The sequence below is a fragment of the Micromys minutus genome (genome assembly GCF_963924665.1).
Source record: "Micromys minutus genome assembly, chromosome: 29".
In the NCBI taxonomy this organism is placed as follows: domain Eukaryota; kingdom Metazoa; phylum Chordata; class Mammalia; order Rodentia; family Muridae; genus Micromys; species Micromys minutus.
The window spans coordinates 25,210,002-25,225,654 of record NC_137964.1 but is presented as its reverse complement, the minus strand read 5'-3'; the positions used below and the strand labels follow the sequence as shown (position 1 = coordinate 25,225,654).

Here is a 15,653-nt window from a genome sequence, read left to right as displayed (position 1 = left end):
ACGTCATACTTGATCCATTATATAGTTTTTACTTATGTATTATTCATTCACTCATCCGTACATTTATTTGTTTATGTTACTGCTTTCAGGACCCTGGGGAAGGCTTCCTGGCCTTTGAGGGATCTGACCCCCGAGTTTTCTGAGCATGCCTCCGTTTCCTCTCCTCTCCGAATGCCCAATCTTGAGAAAATAACTGCAGACACCACTTTCAACATCTTGTCCAACTTGAGGAAAGTCAGAATTGCCAGTGTGGGTAGTAGCTCTTGTAAAGTGTCCTTTAGGAAAAAGCTAGAGTGTGAGCGGCTATAGCCCAACAGGGGGCAGACTGGTCCGCCTGGAGGCCGCTTTCTGGGCACGTGATTACCATCCCACTTCCTTGCTTTCCTGTCCAGTGCGACTAGCTGTTGCCATAGAGACGGAGCTTGGTTGGCAACCGTCGCTAGGGAGCGTCGACAGGAACCACTGTTGGTTTCTTGGGATTCCCGGAGGGAGGATAGATAACCCAAGGCTTTTGAGGCAAGAAGTGGAAGCGTCCTGTAAGTGCGAAGTGGAGTGAGGGGCTCCGGTGGGGATCCCAGCAAGGCAGGGGGCAAGGGTGTGGGACCTGGGACGTCCTCGGGAAGAGGAAGTGGTCGCTCCTGGACCTAATGGTAGGTAGGGTAGACCTGCACACCTGTGGCATTGCCCCTGCCTGGGTGTGGAAATCGTCCGGTCCAGTGTGCGAGTCAAGTAGCATTTTTTTTTTCAAGCAGAAGAACTAAATTCTAGCTCTGTCGTCGTAAGTCACACCTCCCAGAGCCACAAACTTTCTTTTGTAAAAATGAAAGATTGGGCTGGCCTACAGCTCAGTGATCCTCCTGTCTCTACCTCATGAGTCCCGGGATTACAGGCAAAGGCCTAGCCCTCCTGCTCCCAAAGTCTTAACTTGTTGTAGGTGCGAAGTGAGAGAATGTATCAGAGGAATTAAAAAAAAAATTAAGTGATTTTATGTGCAAGAGTGTTTTGTCTGCATGTATGTCTGTGTACCGTGTATGAAATGTCTACACACTACAGAAAAGGGTGTCAGATCTCCTGATACTCAAGTTACAGACAGTTCTGCGCCACTATTGTCAGAGCTGGGAATCAAACCTGGGTCTTCTGGAAGGGCAGCCAGCATGCTTGTAAGCACTGAGCCATCTCTCCAGCCCAGAATTTAAATTCTACTAATTTATTTATTTATTGGCACATACTATGTTGAATGTGTTGAAGACACAGGACAACATTTGGGAGTTGTTTTTCTCTTCCCACCATGTGAGTCCCAGAGGAGGGGGTTCTGTCTACCTTAGGCAGTCAGACTTAGGGTCTCACCTGTCCCAGAGGTCTTTTAAATTGTCAAATTCTGTGCAAAAACTATTGCTGTTGTCTCCATAATACCTGATGTCCCCCAAGCCTTTTTAAAAAAGATTTATTTATTTATTTTATGTATATAAGTACATTGTAGCTGTCTTCACATACACCAGAAGAGGGCATCAGATCCCATTACAGATGGTTGTGAGCCACCATGTGGTTGCTGGAATTGAACTCAGGACCTCTGGAAGAGCAGTCAGTGCTCTTAACCTCTGAGCCATCTCTCCAGCTCCCAATCCTCTTTTGCAAGCACTTTGGGTGAACCTGTGCTGAGCATTTGACATGTAACCCCCACCCCCAGGTCTTCAAATTATGGTAGAATGTAGGATTATCATTTTTATTCTTGCCTGTGAGCAGATTTGAGGGAAGGGTAAAGTGACTTGCATCAAGTCTCAGAACAAGGCTAGTGGAAGTCGGAGTGGAGGGAACCTTTAACCGGAAAGCCTGTGCTTCAATCACCAACCTGCCTTCTCTTACTCCTACCAGCAGCGTTTTACTAATGCTTGCCGTATGCATTTTGCTGCCTGTGAGAATATGAATTATTTAAAGTGAGGAGACTCTTAAGATCAGTCCTAGAAAGATGGGAGGCCCTGAAAGTCAGTATTTTAAAGATTTCTGAGACTTGAGCTACACTTTCCCAAGAAGCTGGTATTCTTCGTTCTCCTCCCACAGGAAGGAACTGGAGCTGCTTCTGCCCATTTCGAAACTGGCATAGTAGAGGGGCCTGCTGAATCTGTCAGATTTTCTGTAGAGGAAACTACAGAAGAATGTCAGATACAGAAGAAACCCCCCTAGAAGAATCAAGAGAAAGTGGAGACATGGAGGAGGAGGAGGAAGAGGAATATAATCCAAATTTTGAAGAAGATAATCTACAGCAGAGCCTAACTGAAGGCACACTATCATGGGAGGAGTCTCAGGAGGAGTCTCAGGAGGACGGAGAGGGGCTGGAGGGGAAGTGGATGGAGAAGGAGGAACAGATAGAGGGAGAGGAAGTGAGAGAGAGAGATGAGGAAAAGAGAGGGGAGGAGGAAGTAAAAGGGGAGGAAGAGGAAATGAGAGTCGTAGAAGGAGGGGAAGAGAGATGGAAGGAAGAGGAAATGAGAGTCATGGGAGGAGGAGAAGAGAGATGGGAGGAAGAGGAAATGAGAGTTGTAGGAGGAGAAGAGAGATGGGAGGAAGAGGAAATGAGAGTTGTAGGAGGAGAAGAGAGATGGGAGGAAGAGGAAATGAGAGTTGTAGGAGGAGAAGAGAGATGGGAGGAAGAGGAAATGAGAGTTGTAGGAGGAGAAGAGAGATGGGAGGAAGAGAAAATGAGAATCATGGGAGAAGGAGAAGAGAGATGGGAGAAAGAGGAGAGAGGGGAAGAGGAAAAAAGTGAGGAAAAAGAGGGAAGTAAGGAAAAGGGAGGTGAGGAAGAGGACAAGGAGAAGGAAGAGGAGGAACATAAGGGGGAAAGGGAGGAGGGAAGAGAAGAGGAGAAAGAGAAGAGTGGGGGCTGGGAGGAGGAGGAGGAAGGTAGAGTCTTTAAGAAAACTGAGGGAAAAGCTAGAAAAGCCAAGGAGAAAACAGAAAAGAAGTATAAAAAAACAACCCAGGTGGATGGTATTGTCATCAGCTCTGACTCGTCCTCGTCAAGATCCTCAGTGGTGAGTCCTCCCTGAAGCTTGTCCACCCATTTACTCAGAATCATTCCGTGCTTAGTGTATGCCAGGCTGTGGGAGTACAAAACCAAAGTGAGACACAGTCCCGAGGCTGGAGACACAGCAGGGCGGTTAAGGGCCCTTGCTGTTCTTACTGAGGGCACAAGTTGGGTTCCCAGAACCCATGATGAAATGTCCTGTAACTTCAGATCCAGGGAATCCAATGTCCTCTTCTGGACTTCTGAGCACACACATACACACAGACACATACACACACACACACACCACACACACAGAGACACATACAGACACACACACAGACACATACACACACCACACACACACACACAGACACAGACAGACACACAGTCATACACACACAGACACACACACACACACACACACACCACATAAACACACACTAAAGAAAGAAGAAAACCATATGCTAAATTCAATCATTGTGAGATGCCTAGGAGGGTGGCTTAATCCAGTTTGGGGGCAGGTCAATCAAAGCTTCCCTAAAGTGTGTACCTGACTTGTAAAGGGTCAGTGGGTCAGCTGGAGGTAAGATATACTTGTCTTGGGACCAAGCTCCTGTGATATAATAGTAGTGTGGAATTCTCACAGCCTACTCCCAAGAATTAATTCAGCCCTGATCCAAGGACAGGACTCCCAGTGGTGTTTACAAGAGCCTACCTTTGGTATGTGGGCCTGTTAGAAGGCCAGGAATTAACCTGGACACAGCTGTGCCTAATTCCTTTAGTATTAAATATCCTTGACTCCCTTTTGAATCACCTGTTAGCCTGGGCATGCACACAGGCAGGGGATGGCAGCATGCAGCCTTGGGGACCACATGCAAGGTCAGAATCTTGTTTCTCTTCTAAGGCTGGAGGCCCAGCCAGCAAGTCGACCTCCCACTCCCAGAGTCCTGAAGTGAGCGAGATCTACAAAGATAACAGCATGAAAATGGAAAATACGGAGGAAGCTGCCATAGGGTCTCAGGAGGAAACTGGCCAGAAGCCAGAAGGCATTTCGGCCCAAGGAATGGACGAAGCAAGATTTGGAAAATTATTCCAGTCCAGAGGACTGAGTGCCAAGGAGTCACTGGTGTCCACCTCCACGGAGGACACACTGTTCCAGAAGGAGGAGGGCTCCAAGGTGTATCCTTTGGTAAGTGTAGTGGTGTGTCATTCCTGGGCTTGGACACTCCTGTGAGATAAGGGCATCTGTGTGTGTCCAGGAGGTTCCAGTGTGTGCGTGGGTGTGTGTGTGTCCATGTTCGTATGAAGGCCAGAAGATAACCTTGGGCGTCTTTCTTCAGCTGCTGTTCACCTTTATTATTGTTACTGGTTTTTTTTTAAGATTTATTTTTATGTATGTGAGTACACTGTCACTGTCTTCAGACACACCAGAAGAGGGCATCATACCCCCATTACAGATGGTTGTGAGCCATCATGTGGTTGCTGGGAATTGAACTCAGGACCTCTGGAAGAGCAGTCAGTGCTCTTAACCGCTGAGCCGTCTCTCCAGTCCTGTTTTTTTGTTTGTTTGTTTTGTTTTTGTTTTCAAGACAGTCTTTCTCTGTGTAGCCCGGGCTGTCCTGGAACTCACTCTGTTGACCAGGCTGGCCTCGAACTTGCCTCTGCCTCCTGGATTAAAGGTCTGTGCCAACACCACCCAGCTTCTTGGGATAAGGTTCTCCATTGGCTTGGGATTTATATTGTAAAATAGCCTAGATTGCCTGGCCAGTGACACCCACTGAAGATCCACTGTGTCTGCCTCCCCAGCGCTGGGATTTACCGGCAACTCATTTTTCCTCAAGCCTATCCTATAAAACAAAAACAAACCAGGGGTGTGTCTTTTTAAATGAATACTTTTCATACAAACTATGCCTTTTAAAGTCTATCAAGAGCTGGGGTGGGGAGTGGGAGAGCTTGGGTGGGGGGAGGGGGGGCCAGGGGGAGTGTCACACTCATGTGTTAGACCTGGAACATCTGGATTCAATAGCAGTGTTCGGCAGGCCGGAAATTCCCTGCATAGCTTGACTTTTGCTTTGGGGTTATTTCACAAGGGAGATTCCAAGTCCCTTTCTCTTCCTTTCCTACCCTCGGTTCCTCTTCCTCTCCTCCTCTGTCTTAGACACTACTAACGTTCCTCCTTCCCTTGTATACCCCCTCCCCTCCCTCGCTTTATTCGCCACTGCTGTGGTGGAAAGCCTTAAGAGCCCCTCAAACCCCAGTCAGAAAATAACAAAGCTCTGGCCTTCCCTGGAACTTCCGTCCTTGCCGCTCCTGACAAGTCTCCCCAGGAGGCACCATCTGTGAGGAGCAAAAAAAAAAAAAAAAAAAAAAAGAACAAAAAAACTGTTGTCAGTCACCCAGACTCCTCCCCGATCAACGCCTTCCCCATCTGTTGCTTTTCAGAAATTTGTTCTTTGGGATTCACTCTTGCTTTTTTGTTAGTTTTCCCCCCACTCCTACTGTTACCCCCACCGCACGCACACACCCTTTCTTTCTTTCTTTCTTTCTTTCTTTAAATTTTAAAAAAGAATTTATTTATTTCATGTGTGAGTACACTGTCTTCAGACCCACCAGAAGAGGGCATCAGATCCCATTACAGATGGTTGTGAGCCACCATGTAGTTGCCGGGAGTTGAACTCAGGACCTCTGGAGGAGGAGTCAGTGCCCTTAACTGCTGAGCCATCTCTCCAACCCTGCCCCCCACACACTTTCTTTTCTTGTGGACTCATGCTGTTGGAAGATTGGTTCTATATAAAGAGCTTAGTGTTAACACAGAGTTAGCCTTTGAACACAGTTCACAGTAGGTTTGTTTTGAGAAGGATTTACCATGTAACCCAGGATGGTGTGGAAGTTACAACTCTTTCTGCAACCCCCTGAATACTAGAAACGCTATACAGGCATGTACAACTTGGCCAGTGTTCGGCGACTTCTATCCCTCACCACCATATTTGTTTTTATTTTTAAAATGTGTGGTGCCTGTGCCTGTGAGGGTCATGCACGCTCTCCAGTGTGAAAGTCAGAGGACAGCTCTCAGAAGTCAGTCCCCCCTTCACTGAGCAGGTGTTCTCAGCCATGGCAGCAAAGCTTTGACTCACCGAGTCAGTCTTACCCGTGATGCACCTTTCTTTCGTTGAGACAGTGTCTCTCCCCTAGCCTGAAGCTCATTTCATTCAGAATGACTGGCCAGCAAGCCTCTGGGATCCCCCGTATCCACACCCTTTTCTGGAGTGTCTTAGTTAGTGTTCAGTTGCTGTAAAGGGATGACCACACTAACTCTTGTAAAAACAAAGCATCTTGTTGGGGGCTTGCTTACAGTTTCAGAAGGTTACTCTGTGACCATTGAGGCAGGGAACTTGGCAGGAAGGCAGGCTGACTGCTGGAGCTAAGAGCTGAAATCCTTTTCTATCTGCAGGTAGCAGTGAGGGGAGAGAAAGAGAGATAGAGAGACAGAGACACAGACAGAGAGAGACAAACAGAGACAGAGACAGAGGGAATTGCTTCTGCTTTTGAAACTTCAAAGCTTACCCTCAGTGACACACTGCCTCTAAGGAGGCCACACCCACTTATCCTTCCCAAAACAGTCTGTCAACTTTGGACAAAGCAGGGAAATATATGAACTTATTGTTTTTCAGACCACCAGGTCAGTGTTAAAAGTAAGGCTACCATGTCTGCCTACATTTCCTTTTCTTTTTTTTTTTTTTCAGACAGGGTTTCACTGTTTAACCCTGGCCGGACTTGAACTCACCCTGTAGACAGTAGACTAGGCTGGCCTTAAACTCACAGAGATCTTCGTGCCTCTGTCTCCCAGATGCTGGGACTAAAGGTGTGTGTGGGGTGTGTGTTTGTCTCACTGGGTCCAGTAGATTTTATTATTTTAAAGATTTATATATTTATTTTATGTGAGTACATTGTAGCTGTTTTTAGACAGACCAGAAGATCCCATTACAGATGGTTATGAACCGCCATGTGGTTGCTGGGAATTGAACTCAGGACCTCTGGAAGAGCAGTCAGTGCTCTTAAACACTGAGCCATCTCTCTAGATTTTAAATGGGTTCTAGGGATTTGAACTCAGGTCTGTCTGTCTATCTATATCTATCTGTCTGTCTGTCTGTCTGTCTGTCTATCTATTATCATTTAAAGATCACCCAGACATCCTGCATTTCTTCAAGATGCAAAAAGCTGAACAGGTGTTGGAAACTCTGTATCAACACCTCACTTCACTGTCTCAGGTCTAATTAGGGGCCTCCTAATGGCCACCTGTGGTACTTGAGACTTTTTCCTCTCTCTCGCTCTAGATGCTCTGGTGGATGGATGTGCTCTGTGTCCCTCCTGCACCCAGACTCTCATCCTCCTCTCTGTGTCCATCCGAGGTCTTAGTCCAGCAGCCTTAGGGGACTCGCAGCAGTGAGCGGGTTTCACCGTGGAGTGCACCCCTGTCAGAAACCGGCAGTGAGGATGATGGAATGCAGGCAAACCCAGTCCTGGCTGCTCAGCTTTCATCTTGGTATCACAGCGGTTTAGAAAAGCATAAATGCACGAGGAAATGTATACCCTGTGTCCATTAGCGGAGAATGTCGGAAGGATGTGAGATCTGAGATTAACCCCTTGTTGTCAGAAACTGTGAACATGGTTCCGGAGTAGTCCCAGCACGTGAAGACAACCCTGTGTTAATCTTGGAAGAACGTGATGCATGTTTCCTTAAAAACTAACAAACAATTCCTAAGAGACTAGAGAGAAGGCTCAGCAGTTTAGAGCACTCGTCCCTACAGAGGACCCAGGGTTTGATCCCCAGGATCCATGTGGTGGCTCATAACCATCTCCAACTCTAGTCCTAGGAGTCCAGTGACTTCACCTGGCCTCTGTAGGCACCAGGAGTGCATGCAGCACACATGCACCCATGCAGCACCCATGCACCCACGCAGCACAATGCACCCACACAGCACAATGCACCCACACAGCACACATGCACCCACGCAGCACACATGCACCCACGCAGCACACATGCACCCATGCAGCACACATGCACCCATGCAGCACACATGCACCCATGCAGCACAATGCATCCATGCAGCACAATGCATCCACGCAGCACACGTGCATCCACGCAGCACACGTGCACCCACACAGCACAATGCATCCACGCAGCACACATGCATCCACGCAGCGCACGTGTAGCACACATGCATCCACGCAGCACACATGCATCTATGCAGTGAATATATTCATACTTGTAAAATAAATCTAAATAAGTTTATAAAATTTAGTGTGTGTATACAAACACATGTGTGTTATGGTACATGTATGCAAGTCAGAGGACAACCCCTTCTACCCTGTGGATCCTGGAGATGGCACTTCAGGCTTGGTGGCAAGCACCTTTATTGCTGAGCCATCTTGCCAGCCCATCTTTTTTCTTTTTTAAATTGATCTGTGAATGTGGAATGTGTGTGTGTACGATGTGTGTGTAGGAGCCATCTTTATGACCCCCCTTTTTATTTAAAAACAAAAAACAAACCCCCAAACTGGTTCTCATATAGCCCAGGCTGCTTTCAAATGTACTATGTAGCCAAGGTTAATCCACTTACCCTCCCCCCCCCCCCCTTTCTCAATTGCTGGCTTGGCAGGCATGCACCCTGCCACGCCTGGCTGGAGTCTTTCCTTTCCCAGGGCTGATTTTAAAATGAGAAAAAGAAACTTAAGATGAACTGGATGATCCTTTTAGGCATAGCAAGTCTTCAAAGGAACCATTTCATTTGCATAAATCGGCTCTTTAGAACCAAGCCAAATATTAAGTAATTCTGTTCCTAGAAGGTGCATCGCGAGATACAACCATGATCCCACAGTTCCACTATTTCTGCCCACGCACCCCGAGATCAAGACGGAAACATAAATCCCAGAGTGCAGGCTAATGGAAACAGGAAGGCTGCATAGGAGAGAGACAGAGACAGATGTCACCATACAGTTACCTGTACATAATGCTTTCATTCCCCTTCTTAAGGATCGTTCCGAGAGGAGAAGAAAGACAGCTTGGTGCTATATTTTAATATAACTCATTATCTGCCTTTAACTGGTTGGATTTTGTGTGAGAGAGAGTGGTGTCAGGCTCACGGAACCTTTGAGTGCACAGCACACAGAGTTTCCACGAACCCCTTGGCACCACCACCTCCAGATTCCCCTTTCATTACCAGCTTGCGCGGTGTGGCATTGTCCACACAATTCACCAGCACTGACCCGCCGAATGCCGAGCATTCCGTGAGCTGTGACGGGTACGTAACTCTGCGTAGTTACCATTTGAGTCCCAGAAGAGACTCTGCCTAAAACCCCCCTGCACATCTCTTGTCCACTCGGCCTCCTGCTCTAGAACCCTGGTGGCCAGTGATCATCCTCAGAGTCACGGTAATCTCGTCCTTTCCAAGATGTCTTAGCTTCCTTACTTCATAAAATCTCTGACTTATTTACTTTGTCTGTGTACAGTGCTGCCATCGAACCCGGGGCCTTGCTCATGACTGGGAAGTTCCAGCCAAAGAACTTTACATAGAGGAAACCTTAGGGGAAGGCATTAACAGCAACCAAAGCGCAAAGCAAAGAGGAATTATTCCGGCCATATGCTTGCCTTTCCCATAAGCTTGCTTAGTGAGTTTATCAAACGTCCTCCTCTTGGTTCCTGTGTTTTCAGGAAGTAAGGAATTGATCAGGTCAAGTGTTCACACTACGTTAGCACCCAGTGGGGCTTCAGGCCCGGGAAGTGGGAGAACAGAAAAGGTGTTTAATGATGTAAAAGACCCTCCCTCCCTTCCCCCTCCATGTCCTCTTTCCCCGTACATTTTTAACTTTAATTTTTTTTTTTCATAGAAAAAGTGGGGCAGTCACGCAGATTGGGAGTAAAAAGCCACCCTCTAGCTATGGAGTGAGTTTACAGCCAACCTAGGTGATACGTGACTCTGTTTGACACAGAAAGGCTCTTTTCCCTGACAGAGTGGTTCACAGGAGCCGCAGCTCTGGGCTCAGCATGCCCATGGCTCCCGGTGTTTGTCTTCATCCTGCAGAGCATGACCTGGTCCTTTGGGTGGAACAGTTCCCTCCCTGTCTACTACATGCGGGAAGACAGGAGAGTCCTTCTCTATATCTGCAGTCACACCGCTGTCATCTACGATGTCTTCAGGAACATTCAGTACCATCTTCAGGTAAGCAGGCTTCATCTCCCTGTGATAAAAAATGATGTCGTGTGTGTGTGTGTGTGTGTGTGTGTGTGTGCATGCGTGTATGTGTGTGTGTGTGCATGCGTGTGTGTGTGTATGTGTGTGTGTGTGTCTGTGTGTGTGTGTGTGTGTGTATGTGTCTGTGTTTGTTGAGACAGAGACTCAGATTTGGAGTCCAGACTGGCCCTGGGCTCTCAAACGTTTGTCTTCGGCCTCTGAGGTGGTCGGGATGGCAGGCATATGCCACCACGCCAGGCTGGAAAAAGACACACCTGTAACTTGTGTACAGACTTTGCCTTGGATCCCAGGTTGGCTTCTGTGCCTCTCTGTCCTACCGGCTGGTGTTTCCGTTTCCAGCAAATTCTCCCTTTGGATACACATGTCAGGAACCGTGAGATGGCTCAGCCCACAAACACCAAGCCCAATGGCCTGGGTTCGATATCCCAGGACCCACAGTGTGGAAGGAAAAACGGAATTCCTATAGGTGGTACTCTGACCTGCACTATGGCAGGCAAGTGACAAGTGTGTGCTTTCCCTATCACACACACACACACACACACACACACACACACAGAGAGAGAGAGAGAGAGAGAGAGAGAGAGAGAGAGAGGGAGAGAGAGAGAGAGACATAAATGTAATAAATTAAAAAAAATAAAAGAAGCATGTCTTCTATGAGCCTAATTAATACTCACTAGGAAACAGTAGTTGATACCAATTTCGTCGTTTCAAAAGAATTAGAAACATCTGGATTTTGTGCATTTCTTAAAACAACTAAATGTGGCAGCATAGATTATGTCCCCACAGAAGTTACGGAGGGCACCTGTTCACTGGGGACTCAGACCCACAGCCCCTTAGACTCAGCTTCTGGTTCCGATGCTTAGAGGCTAGGTGTTAGTATACCCACGTGACAGAAGAGGGACTGAGGCTCGGAGTATTACACTGACTTGCCCAGACTGTGCGAATAACATAGCTATATATTATAATAAGATAATAAATTAATAAAAATAAAGTAATTATTATATAATAAAATAATATCATAGCTGTTATTAGTGCTATGCAGTCTAGGTCTCAGGACTTAGACATACCCAGGAGGCCAGGGGTCCTCCAATCCTTTCCTTGATTTTGCACCCTCTCTGCCTACCTTCCCCCCACTTCTTGCTTCCTGCATCCCTGATGGGTCGGCCGTTTCTCATTGTCACAGTTCGCTACCTAAGCGCCCTGTTTCTGGTATCTGCTGTCCACTGCCAACTTGGCTATTCATTCTGTGTAGCTGTGTCATGAGTATGGAATGTTATAGGACCCTTCTCGGTCAATGCTAAGATCAAAAGGATCCCAAACTATTTCCCAGGCACCTAGGTAGTTCTCACCGTGATTCTGGGGATGCAGCCCAAGGAATTTCCTTTCTGATAAAAGCAGTGAGCAAGTCCTCTTGAAGCTGGGTTGAGCACAGATTACCAAGTTACAGGAACCACAGAGGAAGCTGGCCAGGGTGGGTGCCACATAACCCACAAAAGCCAAGCCTAGCCTAGCCAGGCCAGTTCACAACGAGGACTGACATTGGCCATTTGTTCAGACACAACTGCATCCCGACCACTGTGGGTTTCAGATCGGTCTGTGGCTGTGGACAACGCTGATCTAGCCCCAACCTCGCGGAATTCCCAGACTGTGCTAGAAAGAGGCACGGCAGCAGGGTGCTTTAAGAGATGATCCGAGGGGGCTGGAAGGTGAAGGGAAGGCAGGCTAAGGAAGTCTCCATGAGAGACACCGTAGATTGGCTGAGCAGGGACAGAAAACGCCCCGTTTCCTTGGAGACCCGAAGAATGAGAAAAGTGAGCCAACAGGACAGTCTGGGGAAGAACCTTGCAGACAGAAGGTAGGGTTAGCATACCCATGTGGACAGCCTTGTGTGTGAGGGCCAGAGGAGAGGCCAGTGTGGCTGGTAAAGAGCAGATGGCTGGGGGTTATGTCAGGAGGGAAGGAAAAATGAGCACCATGTCCTGCAAGAAGGCTCCCATCTCTGTTTCTGGAAGATTCCTCTGTTGTATGTTCTGTTGACTGGGTCAGAAACCACTGAGCTGCAGAACTGTCCAGCCATCCAAGGCGAGCAGTTTGTGGAGGACGAGGCCAGCAGGGGGTTCGGAGGTCCTGCTTGGGTTGGGTACTTACCTCCATCCCTAGGGAGGACCACAGCTTCTTCAGGTTTGCGGAGGAAGAGAAAGCCTGGGAACCCACTGCCCCATCCTCACCCCAACAAGATATGAGGCCCTCTGTGTGGGCCTATGGAAGCCACTCTTTAGGCAGACAAGCTTTAGAAGGACCCTTCCTGAGGTCCACACTGGGCCCCATCTTTATCAGTTCTAAGTATGTGTCCTTCATTTCCGCAGGGCCACCCTAACATCATTTCCTGTGTCTGTGTCAGTGAAGACAGGCGCTGGATCGCCACGGCAGACCAAGGACCAGACTGCCTCATAATCATATGGGATGCCTTCACGGGGTAGGTAGGCTCAGTGTGTGCTGCGTGTGCGAATCCTTCTCACTCCAATTCCTGTAGAGGATCCGCTGCTGTGGCCAAGGAAGGGCTAAATAATGTTGTTGCCGAGAAACCTGCTTTGTTGGTGGCCCAGAGTAGACTGGACTGAGGGAAGAGTGACCCAGCTCACAGACATCTGGAGCATACGCTGGACATCCGATCTGTCACAACAGGAACCTTTTACAGGGTGACTATGTGTGAGTGTGTGAGTGTGTGTGTGTGCATGTGTGTGAGTGCATGTGTGTGAGTATGTGAATGTGTGTGTGAATATGTGAATGTGAGTGTTTATGTGAGTGTGTGTGTATGAGTGTGTGTGTGTGAGTGCGTGTGTGTATGTGAATGTGTGTGTGAATATGTGAATGTGAGTGTGTGTGTGAGTGTGTGTGTATGAGTATGTGTGTGTGTGAGTGCGTGTGTATGAGTGTGTGAATGTGAGTGTGTGTATGTGAATGTGAGTGTATATGTGAGTGTGTGTGTGAGTGTGAGTGTGTATGTGAGTGTGTGTGTGAGTGTGTGTGAGTGTATGTGTGAGTATGTATGAGTATGTGTGTGGGTATGTGTGTGAGTGTGTGTGTGTGAGTGTGTATATGTGAATGTGAATGTGTATGTGAGTGTGTATATGTGAATGTGAGTCCAGAGCATCGAGCTCAAGTAGTCAGGCTTGGCGGCAAGCACCTCTACTCACTGAGCCATCTCACCTTCCCCAAAAACTCTACTTTTAAATAACATTACCCTCTATGTTTTGAGTAGTCAAGGACTTGGGGACTCTATTCATCCATTATAGCTACCTCTTGGGATTGCTGTGAGAGTCAGTGGAACACGGCTCAGACACAGAAGCAGAGAGGGGTTAACTATTGAGTCACGATGAATAAGTCTCTTAGGCAGGACTTCTGTGTAATCTCCTGGAGTAGGGCACACAGGACTGCTGTCCATTAGCTGAGCAGTGACCCCTGTAGGTCCTGTTACCCGGTCCCTGGTCCTCGCCTGAACTGACGCTTAATATTCAACCCAGCGCCCCCCACCATTGCCTTCTGTGGTCCCTGCTCCCAGCGCCCCCCAACATTGCCTTCTGTGGTCCCTGCTCCCAGCGCCCCCCAACATTGCCTTCTGTGGTCCCTGCTCCCAGCGCCCCCCAACATTGCCTTCTGTGGTCCCTGCTCCCAGCGCCCCCCAACATTGCCTTCTGTGGTCCCTGCTCCCAGCGCCCCCCAACATTGCCTTCTGTGGTCCCTACTCCCAGCGCCCCCCAACATTGCCTTCTGTGGTCCCTGCTCCCAGCGCCCCCCAACATTGCCTTCTGTGGTCCCTGCTCCCAGCGCCCCCCAACATTGCCTTCTGTGGTCCCTGCTCACGCTCCCGCTCCCTGGGTATCCCATGAACAGGGGCAGTGGCGATGGGCTGCCATGTTGTTCTCTGGACAAGAGACAGTAATTCCCCACCAGAGACAACCCTGTCAGTGGGAAAGAAGACAGGGTTCTTCTAGAGGACTCGGGTTCAATCCTCACCACCCACAGGGTAGCTCACAACCTTCTGTAATTCCAGTCTCAAGGAATCCATGCCCTTTCTGGCCTCTGGGGGCCCTGCATACATGTTGCACATAGACATAAATGCAGGCAAAACACCCATACAGAAACAAATAAATATTTTATGTGAGTGGGAAGTCAGAACAGGGCACAGTACCCCCTAGGATTAGAGTCATAGAATATGATAAGCTACCATGAGGGTGCTAAAAATCAAACCTGGGTCCTCTGGAAGAGCAGCCAGTGCTCTAACCACTGAGCCATCTCTCCAGCTCCCACTTCGGCCTTTTATATGGCTGCATAGTATTCCATTACATGGATAAAACTATGATTTCTTTTTCACGTTGCTTTGTAAAACTTCATGTTAACATTGGTTACCTTGTAAAAATTAATTTTGAAATATATTTAAAAAATTTTTAAAAACCATACTATGTTATGTATAGTAATACAGTTTACATATTAAATAACACTATAATTTAATGATTTGGTTTGTTTTCCAACCAACTTGAGGAAAAAAAATCACTTTTTAAAATATGGGTCAATGTAATCTTTTATATGCAGATGCTATAATGCATTTTTTAAAGGATTTATTTATTTTATGCATATGAGTACACTGTCTTCAGACAGTCAGAAGAGGGCATCAGATTCCATTACAGATGGTGTGAACCACCATGTGGTTGTTGGGATTTGAACTCAGCACCTCTGGAAGAGCAGTCAGTGCTCTTAACCACTGAGCCATCTCTCCAGCCCCTGTTATGTATTCTTATATGTATGTAAACAGGTAACATTTAGGTAAAGTAGGAGACCAAAGAATGCAACGTCTGCTGATAGACAGGGCGTACGTAGTGTAGGCAGGACACCTGAGTCTCGAAAGAGGGCAGAAAGCTAATTTTTCTCTCATCTTAATGCTTCAATTTTTATGATTTTGTTTGTTTGATTTTCTGTGCTAGTTTATGAATTTAACTTACTGTGTATTGAAGAGTCCAGAACCACATTTACATTCCAGAAGAATCCTTTGAGGCAGCGAGTGTGAATATTGAGCTTTCTCTCTTTTTTAGCGCCTTATTTATTTTTTGTGTGGACAAGTGATCCGTCTGGGTGTATTCATGCATCACATGCATGCAATGCCTGAGAAGGCCATAAGAGGGCGTCAGATCCCCTTGGAGTTACACATGGTTGTGAGCTGCCATGTGGGTGGGGGGAACCAAACCCAGGTCCCCTCCAAGAGCAACACGTGCTTTCAACTGCTGAGCCTTTTTATTTGCCAGCCCCAGGCTTTCTTTCAAACTCTATCCACCATCAGTTCTACAGGCATGAAGCAAGACTAGTTAGTGACTGAAGACATTTGTCACGATTTTACT

At 47.5% G+C, this 15,653-nt stretch overlaps 1 protein-coding gene across 1 annotated transcript in view; it reads left to right on the top strand.

The window, feature by feature from the left end:
• Positions 1–2,204: 2,204 nt before the first annotated feature.
• The window catches only part of CFAP251 (cilia and flagella associated protein 251), a gene marked incomplete at both ends in the record, with an annotated part of 68,083 nt that continues 54,634 nt past the window's right edge, over positions 2,205–15,653 (top strand). Inside the window, 5 exons of the mRNA XM_080941324.1 lie at positions 2,205–2,417; positions 2,724–3,029; positions 3,951–4,196; positions 10,090–10,227; positions 12,627–12,736. Of these exons, the coding sequence (XP_080797450.1) occupies positions 2,205–2,417; positions 2,724–3,029; positions 3,951–4,196; positions 10,090–10,227; positions 12,627–12,736 (1,013 nt within the window). The remainder of the gene's footprint in view (positions 2,418–2,723; positions 3,030–3,950; positions 4,197–10,089; positions 10,228–12,626; positions 12,737–15,653) is intronic.